This window comes from Budorcas taxicolor, chromosome 11 (genome assembly GCF_023091745.1).
Source record: "Budorcas taxicolor isolate Tak-1 chromosome 11, Takin1.1, whole genome shotgun sequence".
Taxonomy (NCBI): Eukaryota; Metazoa; Chordata; class Mammalia; order Artiodactyla; family Bovidae; genus Budorcas; species Budorcas taxicolor.
Window position 1 is genome coordinate 131,320,428 of NC_068920.1, and position 19,664 is coordinate 131,340,091.

Consider the following 19,664-nt stretch of genomic DNA (forward strand, 5'->3'; position numbering starts at 1 on the left):
TGTGTGCTCAGTCGTGTCCAACTCTGTGACTCTGTGGACTGTAGCCTGCCAGGCTGCTCTGCCCATGGAATTCTCTAGGCAAGAATACTGGAGTGGGTTGCCATTTCCTCCTCCAGAGAATATTCCCCATCCAGGAATTGAACCCCAGTCTCCTACATTGGCAGGCAGATTATTTACCACTGAGCAACCTGGGATGCCCATATTTCTACCAATACTACTTCCTTTTTTTTTTTTTCCCTTTGAGTACTTGAGTACAGTCTTTGACACCCTACTGAGAGCTCATGTTTGAATTGGAAAGAATCATGGTGATGCTTTCATACAGAGGACAGTGCGTTGTGCAGGTTCTTTCATGAACCTGACCTTAATTTCATGGCTTTAATAAAGAAAAGATAGAAAAACATAATTCAAAGTAAATTAGGATCTTTTAATTCAGAAATTCTTCTGCCCATTTGTAACTAATTTTCTAGTTGCTCTCCAGTCCACTTTCTACTCTTTAACTCATTCACTTTTAAAGAATAATAAATCAGCAATAAACTGCCTTAATCTGGGTTCAGCGAAAGCAGATCAATAAGACAAAGGCTTGAGTGCACGTCCGCTATGCTGGACTATAATCCAGGAAGCAAGAGCCAGAGAAAGTGAAGCCAAGAAGCATAAGCGTCTATACCAAGATACTTGACGTATTTTAACAGATTTCTCTGCCCTGCAGGACAGCCCAGAACAGAAACAGAAACCCTGAAATGGTGAGAGAGTCGCCCAAGGCAAGGTTCTGTTAGGTTGCACCTGCAAGAAGCCAACTGGTGTTGGGATGCAGGGAGGCCAGATAAACCTGAAATAGTTACAAGTGGCTTCCCATAAAACACAAAGATATTCTTGGTACATACATTTCCATGTACTTTTGCTCCCCACTCCCATCTTCCTCATGGATATCTGTCATTAACATTTCATTTTCTATACACTTGCATATCATATGAGGATATATACATATTATCTTTTTCCTACTAATCTTATTCTGTAACATGTTTTTTTCACTCCTCTGTTATTTGCATCATGGTTAGATTTTATCTTATTGTCAGCAAGCTGATTTTACCCTGTAGGAAGTTCATTGGAAAACACTGATTTAACATTTGTTGAGTTAATGTCTGAATGTGAGAACGATAGTTACAGTTCTTGCTTATATTAATAGAAAAGGAATGCTGCTGATATTGGGAATGCAGTGGACAAGGTCTTGTAAAACATGGAATTGTTATTGCCAGACAATTGAACAGTTATCCCAGCCTCCTCTTCCCCATTTGTCAACACCACCACATCTTCAAATAAGAAGAAACAAAGGATACCATACAAGGGAGACATGGAAAAGAGATGTAGGAGAGGAAATAATCACCTTCCCTCTACCTTTCTCAGTTCGACTGAGACCCCTGTAATGAAAGACAGATTAGCAAAAGGAAAACAGAACTCAGTAACATGTATCCCTCAGATATACATGGGAGATATCCAGGGGAAGAAATTAATCCACAAGGTGACTTAGAATTTGGGATTAAATAACATCTTAATAGGGAAGGGAGAGGGGAGTGTTAAGTCTCTTCATTGTTTTTAGTCTACATCATGTCTGACTCTTTTGCGACCCAGTGGACTGTAGGACACCAGGCTCCTCTGTCCATGGAATTTTCCAGGCAAGAATACTGGAGTTGGTTGCCATTTCCTCCTACAGGGGATCTTCATGGACCAGGGATCAAACCCACATCTCCTGCATTGACAGGTGTATTCTTTACTACTGAGCCACCTGGGAAGCCTGGTAGAACCCTTAGGGGAGAGTAAATGATTTTTAGGACAGACTTACAGCAGTCCTGGGTGTTCATTGGAAGGACTGATGTTGAAGCTGAAACTCCAATACTTTGGCCACCTGATGTGAAGAGCTGACTCATTTGAAAAGACCCTGATGCTGGGAAAGATTGAGGGCAGGAGGAGAAGGAGACGACAGAGGATAAGATGGTTGGATGGCATCACCAACTCAATTGACATGGGTTTGGGTGGACTCCAGGAGTTGGTGATGGACAGGGAAGCCTGGCGTGCTGCGCTTCACGGGGTCGCAAAGAGTCGGACATGACTGAACTGAACTGATGGCTCTTAGAAAAATAGGTGAGAGGTGTGATAGTCTGCAAGAAACGCTGTCTAGGCATGGTATTGACTTCTCTTCTCCTTGCCTGTGACAAGAGTCCATCCCATCTGGTTGATCAAACTCCAGGAAGGGAATTGATGGCAGCTGAGTTCCTATAGGCAGATAAGGGAGTTCAGAGCAAACCTCTCCCTGCATCTGCTGGTTTTCAAGTGCCTACAACTCCAGATAATATGCCAAAGCAGCACATTTTGCAGTGACATGTCCTCAACTCCTACAGTCATACTTTGGGGTGGCATGTTCTGCTGCCCTTCAGAGACAAGAGGAGACTCTTACAAAGGTTCATCCGGTCAGCAAATGGGGATAAGATGGTACAGACATTATTCCCTGTTCTCCTGCTGGAAAAGGCGACAACTGAGGGGAGGAAGAGATAAGAGTAGAACAGAGATGCAGACAGGAAAGAAAATAGTAGCATTCCAAAGGAGTGAGAAATTTAAGTGATGGCTAAATCAGTACAGTGCTTGTGTTAATATAAGTTGTTTAGAAATGAGTTTAAATCTCAGCCATCTGCTCCCACGTCAAACACATACACGCTGTACCCTTGACTTCACTCCTCCCCCACAAACACGTACATCCCAATAATAATCTGGTGATATGTTTTTCATGATTTCCCACAGTTGATAATAAAAAATACACTTAATTCAAACCAATGAATTGTGACCCAGATCTAAGTATAAATATAGTGGAAGTCATAAGTTTCTTTAGTGACAGTCTTACTAATTAAGTTATTTTGGCCTGTTTTTAGCCACATTGGATACTTTTTTCTTTTTAAGGTTGTTATGAATGTTGTTTGTAGCAGCATCAATAAGCCAAGAATTCACACAGTTACTCAATCACACAGATTACTCATCATTGCCTGTTCATAACAGAATCCTAAAGTGCTTAAGATTTCTGATGCAAATCAAACTCTCATCATCACTTGTCATTGCTAAATTAAATGACAGGATAATAACATTACATTAAGAGCATTTTTCTCTTGATTGAGTACCTTTTTCAGAAGTGAACCTTGTAGATGTATATTTTTTCCATCGGTACTATAAATGCATTTAGAATCCAAGATAAAAATAGAATTGAAAAGGGGAGGAGTAGAGTGGGATGTTTTCAAATTATTGATGAGTCTCTTTTGAACCTCAAATAACCATATTTGACAGGGCATTGCTAGGGAACCGAGAAATGTTTTAGCCCAATTTATTGAGACTTTTATAACTTCATAAGGGAGGTTCACAGGTCAAACTTGGTTTTTATTGACATGATCATGTGTTCCTGGCATCAGTCATATGTCATCCCATTGCAAATAGGCTGTTAGGGACCTGTAAGAACTGGCACTGTTCTGTTACTCTAATACAGTAAGATACTGTCTTCTGTTAGATTGCAGCCTATGTGGGAAATGAATATAAATTTCTAACCTGCTAAAGCAGAGTAGGTTCTCAGTTGACTTATTGTGGACTTCTCTCTTGGCCTTTCTTTCTTGTCTAAAGCTAGTCAATGCCTGCTGTCTCTCTGCTGGCTCCAGGCCCTAGTGGTAAAGGATCCATCTGCTAATGTAGGAGATTCAGGTTCAATCCCTGGGTTGGAAAGATCCCCTGGAAGAGAGCATGGCAACCCACTCCAATATTCTTGCCTGGAGAACCCCATGGACAAAGGAGCCTGTTGGACTACAGTCCATAGGGTCGCAAAGAGCTGGACATGACTAAAGTGACCTAGCACACACACACGCACAGCCCTTGGCCCAGTTCTTTGTGGCCAGTTGAGCAGTCCTCATGCCGTTGGAGTCCATCTTCTCCACTTGCCCCTATACCCAGAACTCTTTCTCCTTTTAAAGTTGTCTATTCTTCAAAGGTACTGTTTCCTCACACCTTACACCTTTAATGTTATCCTGCTACTGCTAAGTCACTTCAGTCGTGTCCGACTCTGTGTGACCCCATAGATGGCAGCCCGCCAGGCTCCCCCGTCCCTGGGATTCTCCAGGCAAGAACACTGGAGTGAGTTGCCATTTCCTTCTCCAAATGTTATCCTAGAGAAAGTCTTTTACTCTTTCTGCCTCACTTAATACTATTCTCACTAGGCAGTAACATGTCAGTAAAAATCCTTAGCACTTGGAGAGGTCAGTGAAGGTACAAACTGAGAAAAGATTGGCTTTGAGTTGACAATAATTGAATCTGGGTGATAGGTACATGGGGCTAGGGGAAGTCACTATAACATTTTCTATAGTTTTATGTTTGGAATTTTCTATAGTAAAAATTGTAAACTAAGATCTTTAGAATCCTTTTTTCTTTTTTTTTTTTTTTGATTAATGCTCTTTTTGAGTCAGTGCATGAAATGGATGGTATACAAGATGCACTAGGACTAAAACCTAATCCTGCCATCTAAATACCCTACTTCCACCCCACCCCCAAGGAAACAAATAAGATTTGCAACTTCCCTCTTCTCTTTAGGTCCTGCACATGGTTACCAGAATTATAGCACACTTCCTCCTTCTTGTAAGTGACTAGATAAACCTGTACAGAACACATTAACTTGGTCCCATTTATTAAGTCCCACTGTGAATAAAGTTCTGTGCTGGGCATTGGGAAGGGAGAATATGAAGTTACTTCCCTCTTAGAGTTCCACGAGAAGGAAAACAGAGGCACCCACGAACAACCCTGATGCAGTACAGACTCTAAGAATTGTGCTCTGAAGTAGAACTACAGCAGTATGAGAGTGAGGAATTTTGTCAAACAGATGACTTCTTGATAGTGATACAAACTACTGAATATTATCTTCAAGGAAAAGAGAATCTTTCTTGCCCCTGCTTGCAGTTCTGGCTGCTAAGACCAGGGCTCCATCAGATAAACTTCCCTCTGTCTTCTGAAAAACTCAAATTGACTGCAGTTTCCAATGTGCTTTTTCCCCCTCTTTTTCTTTTAAATTACAGCCTTACTTCTCGTCTGCCAAAAACTGGAGAAACCATCCATGGACATAAGTTTTTTATTGGCTTTGGAGGGAAAGGTGCCAACCAGTGTGTCCAAGCTGCTAGGCTTGGAGCAAAGACATCCATGGTGTGCAAGGTAAGCATAAAGTAGAGTGAAGAGGGTTCTAGAGGCAAGAACCTGGTTAAGACATGAGCTCGTTTTTTTAATAAACTATTTAAAGTGAGCAATTCAGTGGCATTTAGTGTATTCAGTGTTATATAACCACCATATCTATCTAGTTCCAGAACATTTCCATCATTTCAAAGTAAAACTCCTTACCCATTAAGCAGTTTCTCCCCATTCCCCCTCCTCTCAGCCCCTGGCAACCACCAATCTGCCTTCTGTCTCTATGGATTTATCTATTCTGGATATTTCCTATAAATGGAATCATATGATATGTGACATTTTGTGTCTGGCTTCTTTTACTGAGCATAATGTTTTCAAGGTTCATCTACCTTATAGCATGTATCAGTACTTTTATTCCTTTTGTGGCTGAATAATATTCCATTGTATATACCAGTTTGTTTATCCATGTATCTGTTGATGGGCTGTTCCCACCTTTTGGCTATTGTGAACATTGCTGCTATAAACAAGTACATGTACATGCATGTTTAAGTATCTGTATGAGCCTTTGAGAGGCTCATTGTTTTTAAAGATTTAAACAGGAGAGAGTAATCTTCCTTGTCCTTTGTATTAGTTTCTACCTCACTGAATCCTCTGGGAAGTAGAAGTCCTCAAATAACTTAATGCTGCATTCCCTGAATTTAACAGGTTTATAACTGGAGTGTGAGAAGTGAGGGCAATTAGTCTACTCTGACGGGTTCCTGTGGTCCAGCTTCTAAACAACAGCATGAATCATCTTGTTTTTAGCAAGTTTCACTCCAGCAGCATGGCTTTTGGAAACTTGGTCTAATAACTGGTGGTTTCCTCACCTCTAAGCTGTTTCCTTCTAATGCTGTATCTCAGATCAGAAAGGAATCTGGGCCTTAATGAACTGCACATAACTGATCTTTAGTTCTGTTTTCAGGTATGTTAAGAAAAGACATGTAAAATAGGAAAATCCTGTTTCTATCCATTCTACTGAAATTATTTGAAAATAAAACAAAATTGGCTGCCAAAGTTTCAATTTTTGCATCTTTAATAAAATTTTAAGATGCTAGCATTATTAGTATAATGGGAAAAATCATTTATTTGCTTTAGGAAAGCTAGCTAGGGTCTGCACAGTAGAGGATAAGAAAAACATGAGAAATTTAAAAGAATAATTTCTCTCCTGTGAGCTGGGTAGATTTTACCAAAATTTCTCTGAAATGTCATTTCCCATTGTATACAGCACTTTTCTCTCCACAGGAGTCTTTAAATGATGTATAAACTATACAATTATCACTTCATCTGCTAAGGAACTGTATTCTTATTCTAATTGATGATATAATTCTCACCTGGCTATTTGGTCAAAAACATCACATGAAGCACAAAATTCAAATTAAGAAACCTTCACTTGCTAAGGTTGAACTCTTAATATTTTTAAAATATCAATTAGCAATGAATTATTGATGACCTATTATGTGCTAAGAATTATGGGACTGGGAGAAGGAGCCGATTAAAAGTATTAGGCCTGACCCATCCTATACCTGATTAGAAATGGGGGGTTGGGGAACAATCAGATGGTGCAGGCTTTAAGTGGAGCTTGGGAAATGAAAAGAGGATGGTATCATTTCCTGGCTGGGAAACCTGGACAGAGAATTAGTACTAGTATTGGAAGCAAGGCACCAAAAATGGGTGCCCTGGGCAGAGGGGAGTCCCCTAGGGTTGGAGATGTGAAAGGAGAGTTTAGAGAACCCCTGTTGGAAGCTTTATAAAAGCTATTCCTATAGCCCGTTAAAGTGAAAAATGGATGTCCCCTGCAATCTCATCCAACTCAACAATTTTGAGGTTGGTTTTATTTTAGGTCTGTTGGACATGAGGCAAAGAGAAATGCAAAATAGAAATATTTGAATTATGGAATTGAACTTGGGAAATGAATCATGAAACCACAGGAGTGGAGGTGAGCAGAATAGAAGACAGAGGGCTGTATTTTGGGAAATGCTCCAGTAAGGAGGTTGATTAAACAGCTGTGCTGTTTGTTTTATTCTGGTCCATGTGTGATGGTTATGTGAGCACCTGTACAATTCTGAAAGTGCTTTATGTCTACAGTGCCTGATCTAGTCGTCTGTGGTTTAGCCCCACAGTGAAATTTACCCTGATTATCTGTACTGAAAGGACATGGAAACATGGCCTCATCTAAAACCTGTACAAGTTTACTTTGCTTAGATACCCTGAGGGACCTTTAGATATAGATTTATTTAAGCTTAAACAAATTGCATCGTATTCTTAGGCTTCTTAAAAATAAAATATTTTTGTAATAAGAGTTATTGTTAACCATTAATTGTAATATTTCATTCAATTGTGAGGTATATTTTTATTGAGCAAATTAAATTCCAAGTAGAAAACAAAAATCATTAAATTACTCAAGATAAAAATGAACAGATTAAGCAAAAGAAAAACAGGTAGAAAATGTTTTATGGCTTTCTTAGCAACATTAACCTATCTACTAGTGCCTTGCAACAAGCACAGATTCGAGCTCTGATGAAGGAGCACTGTTTGATGACACAGGTACAACATCTTACACTGCGCTCGGGAGAAATGTCTGTCAGCTGTGATGAGGGCTGCTAAACAAGGTTCCATCCACATGTGTACAGTGATACATGTGTAAAGAAGTTAAAAGCTGTGCAGTCAGTACTCATCTGAGTCATGGGCCAAGGTCATGGTCCAAGGATAATTGGAGGTGATGTTTTGACATTAAAAATTCAGGCAGATACAGACAATGAAGGTCTACTTGGCAGGGCAAAGAGCCTGTTAGGACACATTGCATCGGACCTCACCCGAATTAAGTATTTCCTCCTCCTCCATTCCACTGAAGCCAAATGTTAGAAGGAAGTTATTTCTAAACATCAAAAACCGGCAGCTTAGGAGGACCATGATAGCATAAACAGCTCAAGGTTCAGTGACCCAGCATGAGCCCAGGGGTATAAAGAAGCCATGAGCAGGACAGCCCACACAGCAAGTCAGCAAACTGGGAGGACCTTCACAGAATTACCTGGTCTTGCCTCCTTCACACAATGGGATAAACAGTCATCTATTTTCTTTTAAGAATGGTCAGATTCATATGCACACTACTATATTTAAAATAGATAACCAACAAGGACCTACTGTGCAGCACAGGGAACTCTGCTTAATATGCTGTAATAACCTAAATGGGAAAAGACTTTGAAGAATAGATACATGTATGTGTATACACTGAACCACTTTGCTGTACACCTGAAACTAACACATTTTTAATATAAATTTATTTATTTTAATTGGAGGCTAATTACTTTACAAGATTGTATTGGTTTTGCCATATATCAACATGAATCCACCACACGTGTACACGTGTTCCCAATCCTGAACCCCCCTCCCACCTCCCTCCCCATACCATCCCTCTGGGTCATCCCAGTGCCTCAGCCCCGAGCATCCTGTATCATGCATTGAGCCTGGTCTGGCGATTCATTTCACATATGACATTATACATGTTTCAATGCCATTCTCCCAAATCATCCCACCCTAGCCCTCTCCCACAGAACATCAACTGTGCTCCAATATAAATTTTTTTTTAATTTTTTAAAGGCATAAAAGTCTGTGACAGAGGCAGTATGTTAGAGCAGTTCTACTCAAAATCTGGTCCTCAGGGCAAACTGTCACTGATCAGGACAGTACAGAAACTTGAGAGTAAGCATTTAGGAGCATTTTCAGCATTCTGAAGGTAACTTTATAGCTGCTGAATATAACAATAATAAATTAGGCCTTGTATTTTGTATGACTCATTTTTATTTTACTGTTATATTTTAAAAATTATTAGTCTATAATGTATAGTAAATGAAAAAAAGGAAAAAAAAAAAGGAAACCTGATCCTTCACCACAAAAAACTTGAAAAGCAATGTATCCATCACGTTAGCCATAAAAGTACCCTTCTAACTGTTAGATCGTGTGCTAAGTTGCTTCAGTCATGTCCACCTCTTTGCGACCCTAGGGATTGTAGCCCACCAGGCTCCTCTGTCCATGGGATTCTCAGGGCAAGAATACTGGAGTGGGTAGCCATGCCCCCCTCCAGGGGGTCTTCTGACCCAGGGATCAAACCTGAGTCTCTTACATAAGTCTTTGGCATTGGCAGGTGGGTTCTTTCCCACTAGTGCCACCTGGGAAGCCCTCTATGTTAGATTACTATGGGACAATCCCATGATCGTGCACTGAGATTTTAATCTTCAAAGATCAAAAACTAGTCACCAGGCTTTTATAGATAATATACATAATGAAGTGAAATCTCTTTTCTGAACTCTGTTGAAAGATGACTGGCTAAAACTAGTTGGCTGTATTGATAGAAATGCATGTTCAAACACTAGGATCCTGTGATCCTAACCAATATGCCTCATACAGGAAGAATGGAAGAAACAGTTGGATTATCACAAACCCACCACCACTCTCAGCAGCAGCTGGTGGTCCAGTGGTTAAGATCCTGCACTTCCACTGTAGCGGCTTGAGTTCAGTCCCTGGTTGGGGAACTAAGTTCTCACATGCTACTCGGTATGGCCAAAAAATTAAATTAAAACCTATTTCTGCTTTATTGACTATGCCAAAGCCTTTGACTGTGTGGGTCACAAGAAACTGTGGAAAATTCTCTAAGAGATGGGAATACCAGACCACCTAACCTGCCTCTTGAGAAATCTGTATGCAGGTCAGGAAGCAACAGTTAGAACTGGACATGGAACAACAGACTGGTTCCAAATAGGAAAAGGAGTACGTCAAGGCTGTATATTGTCACCCTGCTTATTTAACTTCTATGCAGAGTACATCATGAGAAACTCTGGACTGGAAGAAACACAAGCTGGAATCAAGATTGCTGGGAGAAATATCAATAACCTCAGATATGTAGATGACACCACCCTTATGGCAGAAAGTGAAGAGGAGCTAAAAAGCCTCTTGATGAAAGTGAAAGAGAAGAGTGAAAAAGTTGGCTTAAAGCGCAACATTCAGAAAATGAAGATCATGGCATCCGGTCCCATCACTTCATGGGAAATAGATGGGGAAACAGTAGAAACAGTGTCAGACTAATTTTTTGGGCTCCAAAATCACTGCAGATGGTGACTGCAGCCATGAAATTAAAAGACGCTTACTCCTTGGAAGAAAAGTTATGACCAACCTAGATAGCATTATTCAAAAGCAGAGACATTACTTTGCCAAATAAGGTCCGCCTAGTCAAGGCTATGGTTTTTCCTGTGGTCATGTATGGATGTGAGAGTTGGACTGTGAAGAAGGCTGAGCACCGACGAATTGATGCTTTTGAACTGTGGTGTTGGAGAAGACTCTTGAGAGTCCCTTGGACTGCAAGGACATCCAACCAGTCCATTCTGAAGGAGATCAACCCTGGGATTTCTTTGGAAGGAATGATGCTAAGCTGAAGCTCCAGTACTTTGGCCACCTCATGCGAAGAGTTGACTCTTTGGAAAAGACTCTGATGCTGGGAGGGATTGGGGGCAGGAGGAGAAGGGGACGACCGAGCATGAGATGGCTGGATGGCATCACGGACTCGATGGACATGAGTCTGAGTGAACTCCGAGAGATGGTGATGGACAGGGAGGCCTGGCATGCTGTGATTCATGGGGTTGCAAAGAGTCGGGCATGACTGAGCGACTGAACTGAACTGAACCACCACTCTCAGATAAGCAGGCCTGATAATGGAGATTGAAACATTAACTTTGCATGTTAAAAGCCATCATTCAGTAAGGTAAACACCCATTTATCTAGGATTTAAACAAGCAGATAGCATAAACTGGAATTTTATGTATTCTTCTTTCATCTTTTATGATAAAGCCACAAATGACAAGTTATAAAATTACCATGAAATTACCATAAAATTCCTCCAAAAAAAGCAACTGCTGAGTTTTGTTATGTGACAACAAATGTAGCTTATAGTCTCTTCAATGTGCTGTTAGTTCATTGTGACCCTCAGGCACTGAAAAGCCACAAAATCTCTTGAATCACAGAGATTAAATTATGTTCAACTTAGATTTACTGTTAATTGTATCTTCATGTCTTCTAACTTTGAAACCCAGCAACCTATTTTAATACATGTGATCATTTTTTTAGCAGTATGTATCATTTCATGTGTCCCTGGGTATGCTATCTTGGTCCCCTGTTTCATTTACCTCAAGTATATGTTGATGGGTGGAATTACTAGATATTTTCTGCCACTCAAGGATTCCAAGCAGCGCATCATTCCTCACGCATTTGACAGTGTTGGTTATCATGACCTCACTAACTGCAGTTACTCTCCTCAGCACTGGGCATAGTTCTGGACTGTGGAAGCCGCTGAGTGGCTCTCCCTCGATGCAGACAGATCTTTCCAGTCTTTGGAGTGAAGGAAGCACCTCGGTGCCCTCAGCATGAGGAACTGCTCTTGTTCCCAACACAATCCAGCCCTTTATTTTTCCATGATCCTAATTCACATCTCTCCACGGCTGCACTGTCCACTACACTAGCCACTGGCCACATGTGGCTATTTATATTTCAACGTAATTCAAGTGAAATTAAAAATTGAGTTCTTCATCAGAAAGAGAAAAACAAATATCGTATATTAACACTTATATATGGAATCTAGAAAGATGGCACTGATGAACCTATTTGCAGGGCAGCAATGGAGAGGCAGACATAAGAGAACAGACTTCTGGACACAGGGGGACAGAAGGTAGGAAGGAAGGGGTGGGACAAATGGAGAGCGTAGCATGGAAACATAAACACTAACATTTGTAAAGTAGATAGCCAGTGGGAATTTGCTGTATGACTCAGGAAACTCAAACCAGGGCCCTGTGACAACCTAGTGGGGTAGGATGGGGAGGGAGGCTCGAGAGGGATTGGACGTCTATATACCTATAGCTGATCCATTTTGAGGTATGGCAGAAACCAACACAATATTGTAATTATCTTTCAATTAAAAATTAAAAAAAATTGAGTTCCTCAGTCATGCTGGCTACATTTTCAAGTGTCTATATTGGGCAGCACAGATATAGAACATTTCATGATTGCACAAAGTTCCATTCTACAATGTTCAGGTAGGGCTGAAACCTGGGATTTCCTGAAGAGCATCTGGGGTTCCATAAGTTGCCTTGGCTTATGTGTGAGTGATTGTCCCTAGTTGCTGCTGATTTGGCTTCTTTCACCTGCAATAGCTACCTTTCACCTCACACAGGCTACCTCAGACTATGTCGTTTTCCCAGAGTCTTTCTTCCCAAAAGTATTCACTGCTGCAATCAGAAGAATGTGAGGGGACCTTCAAGAAGGCTGTTCCAAGCAAAACCTTGGCTAGAAGCTTTCTGTAGCCATAACCAGCATAGTCTGGATGCCTATAAGTCATGTCCCTTTAAGGATGATAAGCTAGATTCAAGGAAAATGAACAGACAGGCAATTAAGGTGATCAAATACTTACAGAACACCTTTAGTGGACAGAACTGGGGGAGGGATAAATATATGCTAAGCTAGAGTCTCCAGTAAGCTTTTAGGAAGACTACACTTTAAGGCTGTTTGGGCGAACATGATAAGATGGTATTCAATTAAGTGTTTAATTATACAGTATCCATGAAGAATGCTGTAGGAGTTCTGGAAATGAAAGAAATAACAAGGGCGAGAATCGAGAAGGTAAGCCTTAAGTTGATGCTTGAAAAACAGGTGAGGTTTGATTAGGTAGAGGAGAGACGAAAGGACTTAGTTCTTGTAAGTAGAAGGCAAGGAAACAGGCATAAATATATTGTACTCACAGCATGTTTTTAATACAAACACTGACCATTCAAGTTAGGAGTGCCTCTACTGACCACTCTGAAAAACAGAAATCCTACTATTTTGCCAACTATGAGTTTCGGAGAAACAGAAGCAAGGGGGAGCAAGCCTGGGCCACGTCAAAAATCAGTCTGGAGTCAGCAAACACAAGCCAAAGAAAGCTTTCAGATTTTACAGTACCTTGATGCCAGTGTTGGACCCTAATGGGCCACCTGCCCCCAGCAGATTCTGCAGGTCCCTTCAGGCTCCCACGGAGCTGACTTCCCAATGGAAACCAAGCAAGACCATGCTCCTCCTCTTCATTTCCACTCAGACACAGCTTTCTGGACACTCTCCCAGCTCTAACCATGTAACCAGCAGCCTTGACTGGAGGCCACACATTGTAATCACCTGGGGACCTTGCCACTGTCCCACCTGCCACAGGGGCTGATTTAATTGGTCTGGGGTGTAACCTGGGCATCCTCAGGCTGAGAAATCTTGGTTTCCTACCTGCCTGAGATAACTCATACAAGTCCCACCTTACAGCCTGGCTCAGGTGGAACAGTTTACAGTAAACTGTAAAGCATTTTAATTAGGATAATAGCAGAACTGAAATTCAGTTCCAGATGCCCTGATTCTCACAAGCGCCATTTTGCCTCATGGCCACATTTAAAGTTTTCACACATTTGACAGCCAAAGTGTGAAGGGAAAATGGGAAAATCTCCAACAATACCCATGAGGATTCCTTTGTAACTGTCGTTATTCCAGGAGCCTTGCCCTTGTAGCATTCACGGTGGTTTTCAAGGTACTTTCACTTAGCTCTCAGTGGTGGGCAATGAATGACTCCTTTACTTGGCTTCTATTCCTCTGACTTCTGATTCAGTTCAGTTCAGTCACTCAGTCATGTCTGACTCTTTGTGACCCCGTGGACTGCAGCATGCCAGGCTGCCCTGTTCATCACCAACTCCCAGACTTTACTCAAACTCATGTCCATCCAGTCAGTGATGCCATCCAACCACCTCATCCTCTGTTGTCTGCCAGGGGCCAGCGTGAGGAACTCCGCCCATGGCAAAGGTCATGAGGAAGGAGGCTTGGCAAACGCAAAGGAGTGATCAAGCCTCAGGAAACCCCCTGTTCCCGAGCATCTACCCCAAAACCAGAGTCTGTTTTATGCTCTCACCTACACCTCTGACTTTACGGGGGGCTCTCCCCCATAACCGTTTCTCTCGGAGAAGGAGTAAACGTGCAGCTCCAAGGCAATAAAAATTCCTGGGCGTCACAAGAGTGTTTCAGCTTACGGACTCCTCTGAAGGTTTTCTAGCCCACCTGTATAGGTTCGTCCGGCCACATGTGATTGTTTACAGCCTCCCAACCTGACAGGCACAAGATGTTTTAGACTTACTAAAGGCAAATTCTTTTGGGGAGTTGGAAATTATTAGTATAGTGGGTTGGTTAGGAATTATATTGGTGAAGGGTTTTTCATTTGTTGTGCCAATGATTGCTGCTAATTCCCTGCCCTGGGTGTGACAAGGGTGTCTCAGGTCAAACCTCTCTGCTGACAGACTAGCTTGTGTGACAGGATTATCCATACTCCTGCCACATGATTGTTTACTACTTCTTAACCATAAACAGCACAGAGAGTTTTGGAGTATTTTTAAAGTCTTAATTAACATAGGGCTTTTCTCATTGTTGAGTCAATGATTGCCGCCAGGCCTCCATATCCTTAGGCACCTGGGAATATATTAATCAATGTATTTGGAATATAGAAAAGGAAATATAGTAGTTTTAAGGTTATCAATACTAGACTTTTTGAGTTAATGAATTTTCTCTTTTGTAATAGATCACTGTACTTTGTTATAAATCACTGTGTCCTTGCTATGTAAAAATGTAACTTTATCACTATCTTAAGACTAAATAGATCTTAAGGGGAACATTGGTGAAAGGATTTTCATTTGTTGAGCTGATGTTTACTGCTAAATCTCCATGTTCCCTGCCCTTGTAGTGAATATAACTAGCATATAGCAGAAATAACTATTAACCTTCAAGCATATAGGAGAAATAAGTATTAACCTTTAAGATTAATCATGTTAACCTTGGGTTAAATAAATTCCTTTCTTGATTGTAACTCACTACACCCTCATCCTATAGGAATGCAACTTTATTTGGAGGGTGGTGCCTGTTTTAAGAAAAAACACCCTTGGAAAAAATACGTTTTTTGGTTATCAGAAAGAAAGGATCATAAAATGTCAGCAGGTCTCATGGCCAGAAGATGATGTAAAATCCCTAAGACCTTTTTATGTGAAGCACCTGATTTTGATAAAGGTCAGGACTGCTGACCCCTGCGTGACTCTGTATTCATCCCTATGTGTAACAAAAGGTATATAAGCAAACCCAAAAATAAAGACATTGGATCAGTTTCCGGAAAGACTCCCTCATGTCGTTCTTTTCTGCTCCCCATTTTTCTGGCTGAATTCCCATCTGGAGCGTGGGTGCTCACCACGTCTATTTACTTGCCCTGGTTTTCAAGCCCACGCAAGAAGGAGCCCAAGGAGGGGCACCTTCCGATATTCAAGTGGCACCGGTGGCCCAACATAGATGGTGCAAATTCCTTGTCTTGGAATTTTATTGGTATCCCACGTAAACCAAGTTATTCAGCCTCTTTTTCTCTCCTACTATTTTCTGGCCGAATGCCCATCTGGTGCATGGGTACCCACCAAGCCTATTAATTTTGCCTGGGCTTCTATGATCGGACTGGGGGGGCCTCAGTGCCTCCTCTCCTTCGGGAGAACGGGAAGACGCCTGCGGCCTACGTAGGTGGTGATTGGTAATCCATGTGAACCAAGTTATTCAGCCTCTTTTACTCTAATTTTCTAATCCCTCTCTATCTTTAATCAAATAAGTTATTTCCAAGGACGCCGACTCCGTCCCCACCTTCGAATTCCCTGGATCCACCGGGGCTGGACCCCGGCAGTTGTCCCCTTCTCCTCCTGCCTTTAATCTTTCCCAGCATCAGGGTCTTTTCCAACGAGTCAGTTCTTCACATCAGGTGGCCGAAGTATTGGAGTTTCAGCTTCAACATCAGTCCTTCCAATGAATATTCAGGGTTCATTTCCTTTAGGATTGACTGGTTTGATCTCTTTGCAGTCCAAGGGACTCTCAAGAGTCTTCTCCAACACTACAGTTCAAAAGATTCAATTCTTCGGCACTCAGCCTTCTTCACAGTCCAACTCTCACATCCATACATGACCACAGAAAAACCATAGCTTTGACTAGACAAACCTTTGTTGGCAAAGTAATGTCTCTGCTTTTTAATATGCTGTCTAGGTTGGTCATAGCTTTTTTCCCAAGTAGTAAGAGTCTTTTAACTTCATGGCTGCAGTCATCATCTGCAGTGATTTTGGAGCCCCAAAAATAAAGTCTGTCATTGTTTCCATTGTTTCCCCATCTATTTGCCATGAAGTGATGGGACCAGATGCCATGATCTTCATTTTCTGAATGTTGAGCTTGAAGCCAACTCTTTCACTCTCCTCTTTCACTTTCATCAAGAGCTTATTCAGTTCTTCACTTTCTGCCATAAGGGTGGTGTCATCTGCATATCTGAGGTTATTCATATTTTTCCCAGCAATCTTGATTCCAGCTTGTACTTCATCCAGCCCAACATTTCACATGATGTACTGTGCATATAAGTTAAATAAGCAGGGTGACAATATACAGCCTTGACATACTCCTTTTCCTATTTGGAACCAGTCTGTTGTTCCATGTCTGGTTCTAACTGTTGCTTCTTGACCTGCATACAGATTTCTCAGGAGGCATGTAAGGTGGTCTGGTATTCCCATCTCTTGAAGAATTTTCACAGTTTGTTGCAATCCACACAATCAAAGGCTTTGGCATAGTCAATAAAGCAGAAATAGATGTTCTTCTGGAACTCTCTTGCTTTTTCAGTGATCCAACAGATGTTGGCAATTTGATCTCTGGTTCCTCTGACTTTTCTAAATCCAGCTTGAACATCTGAAAGTTCACGGTTCACATACTGTTGAAGCCTGGCTTGTAGAATTTTGAGCATTACTTTACTAGCGTGTGAGATGAGTGCAATTATGCAATAGTTTGAACATTCTTTGGCATTGCCTTTCTTTGGGATTGGAATGAAAACTGACCTTTTCCAGTCCTGTGGCCACTGCTGAGTTTTCCAAATTTACTGGTATATTGAGTGCAGCATTTTAACACCATCACCTTTTAGGATTTGAAATAACTCACCTGGAATTCCATCACCTCCACTAGCTTTGTTTGTAGTGATGCTTCCTAAGGCCCACTTGACTTCTCATTCCAGGATGTCTGGCTCTAGGTGAGTGATCACACCATCATGGTTATCTGGGTCATGAAGATCTTTTTTGTACAGTTCTTCCATGTATTCTTGCCACCTCTTCTTAATATCTTCTGCTTCTGTTAGGTCCATACCACTTCTGTCCTTTATTGTGCTCATCTTTGCATGAACTCTTCCTTGGTATCTCTAATTTTCTTGAAGAGATCTCTAGTCTTTCCTAGTCTGTTGTTTTCCTCTATTTGTTTGCACTGATCACTGAGGAAGGCTTTGTTATATCTCCATGCTCTTCTTTGGAACTCTGCATTCAAATGGGTATATCTTTCCTTTTCTCCTTTGCTTTTAGCTTCTCTTCTTTTCTCAGCTATTTGTAAGGCCTCCTCAGACAACCATTTTGCCTTTTTGCATTTCTTTTCCTTGGGGATGGTCTTGATCACTGTCTCCTGTACAATGTCATGAACCTCCATCCATAGTTCTTCAGGCACGCTATCAGATCTAATCCCTTGAATCTATTTGTCACTTCTACTGTATAATCGTAAGGGATTTGATTAAGGTCATACCTGAATGGTCTAGTGGTTTTCCCCACTTTCTTCAATTTAAGTCTGAATTTGGCAATAAGGAGTTCATGATTTGAGCCACAGTCAGCTCCTGCTCTTGTTTCTCCTGACTGTATAGAGCTTCTCCATCTTCAGCTGCAAAGAATATAATCAGTCTAATTCAGTATTGACCATCTGGTTATGTTCATGTGTAAAGTTCTCTCGTGTTGTTGGAAGAGGGTGTTTGCTAGGACCAATGTGTTCTCTTGACAAAACTCTATTAGCCTTTGCCCTGCTTCATTCTGTACTCCAAGGCCAAATTTGCCTGTTACTCCAAGTATTTCTTGACTTCCTACTTTTGCATTCCAGTCCCCTATAATGAAAAGGACATCTTTTGGGGGTGTTGGTTCTAGAAGGTCTTGTAGGTCTTCATAGAACCATTCAACTTCAGCTTCTTCAGCATTACTGGTCAGGGCATAGACTTGGATTACTGTGATATTGAATGGTTTGCCTTGGAAACGAGCTGAGATCATTCTGTCGTTTTTGAGATTGCATCCAAGTACTGCATTTCAGACTCTTCTGTTGACTATGATGGCTACTCCATTTCTTCTAAGGGATTCTTGGCCACAGTAGTAGATATAATGGTCATCTGAGTTAAATTCACCCATTCCAGTCCATTTTAGTTTGCTGATTCCTAAAATGTCGATGTTCACTCTTGCCATTTCCTGTTTGACCACTTCCAATTTACCTTGAATCATGGACCTAACATTTCAGGTTCCTATGCAATATTGTTCTTTACAGCATCTGACTTTACTTCCATCACCAGTCACATCCAAAACTGGGTGTTGTTTTTGCCCTGGCTCCATCTCTTCATTCTTTCTGGAGTCATTTCTTCACTCTTCTCCAATAGTATATTGGGCATCTACCAACCTGGGGAGTTCATCTTTCAGTGTCATATCTTTTTGCTTGTTCATGGAGTTCTCAAGGCAAGAATATTGAAGTGGTTTGCCATTCCCTTCTCCAGTGGCCCACATTTTGTCAGTGGTCTTCTGGTTATCAACTTCCAGGTGCTGGGGAGGAGGCTTACATTTGAGTCAGAAGTAAACAAAGGAGATTGGAAGATGTTCACTTCTCTCATCCTTTTTTAAAGTAAATCCAGAAGAATAAATGAATGTGTAAGAGATTTTGTGGGAGAGGAAATAGGAAAGATGGCATTCTTTTATGGCCACCTGATGCAAAGAGCTGACTCTGGGAAAAACCTTCACGCTGGGAAAGACTGAAGGCGAAAGGAGAAGGGGGCAGCAGAGGATAAGATGGTTAGATAGCATCACCGACTCAACAGACATGAATTTGGGCAAACTCTAGGAGATGGTGGAGGCCAAAGGCATGTGGCATCTGCAGTCCATGGGGTCACAAAGAGTCAGACATGACTTAGCAACTGAACAACAACAACAAAAATTACACAAGTCATCTGTGCAACTCTGTAATGTACAAATAAAAGGACTTTTTAAAGTCCTTTTAAATAGGACTCAGACCTCCATTGCTTTTTGTCCACATTTCAATACAATAAACATTGGAACCTAGGCATAGATATGCTCCCAGTTGACTATATTGTTCTTATGAAAGGAATAAGATACATAGCTTTATATATACATATATTCTGATGCGAAGAGCAAGAGTGTACTCATTGGAAAAGACCCTGATGCTGGGAAAGACTAAAGGCAAAAGAAGAGGGTGGTAGAAGATGAGATGATTAGATAGCATCACCGACTCAGTGAACATGAATTTGAACAAATTCTGGGAAA

The 19,664-nt window shown here is 41.2% G+C and overlaps 1 protein-coding gene across 1 annotated transcript in view; it reads left to right on the plus strand.

The window, feature by feature from the left end:
* RBKS (ribokinase) overlaps window positions 1-19,664 on the plus strand; it is a 100,658-nt gene that overhangs the window by 28,084 nt on the left and 52,910 nt on the right. Inside the window, exon 2 of the mRNA XM_052647955.1 lies at window positions 5,088-5,220. Within this exon, the coding sequence (XP_052503915.1) occupies window positions 5,088-5,220 (133 nt within the window). The remainder of the gene's footprint in view (window positions 1-5,087; window positions 5,221-19,664) is intronic.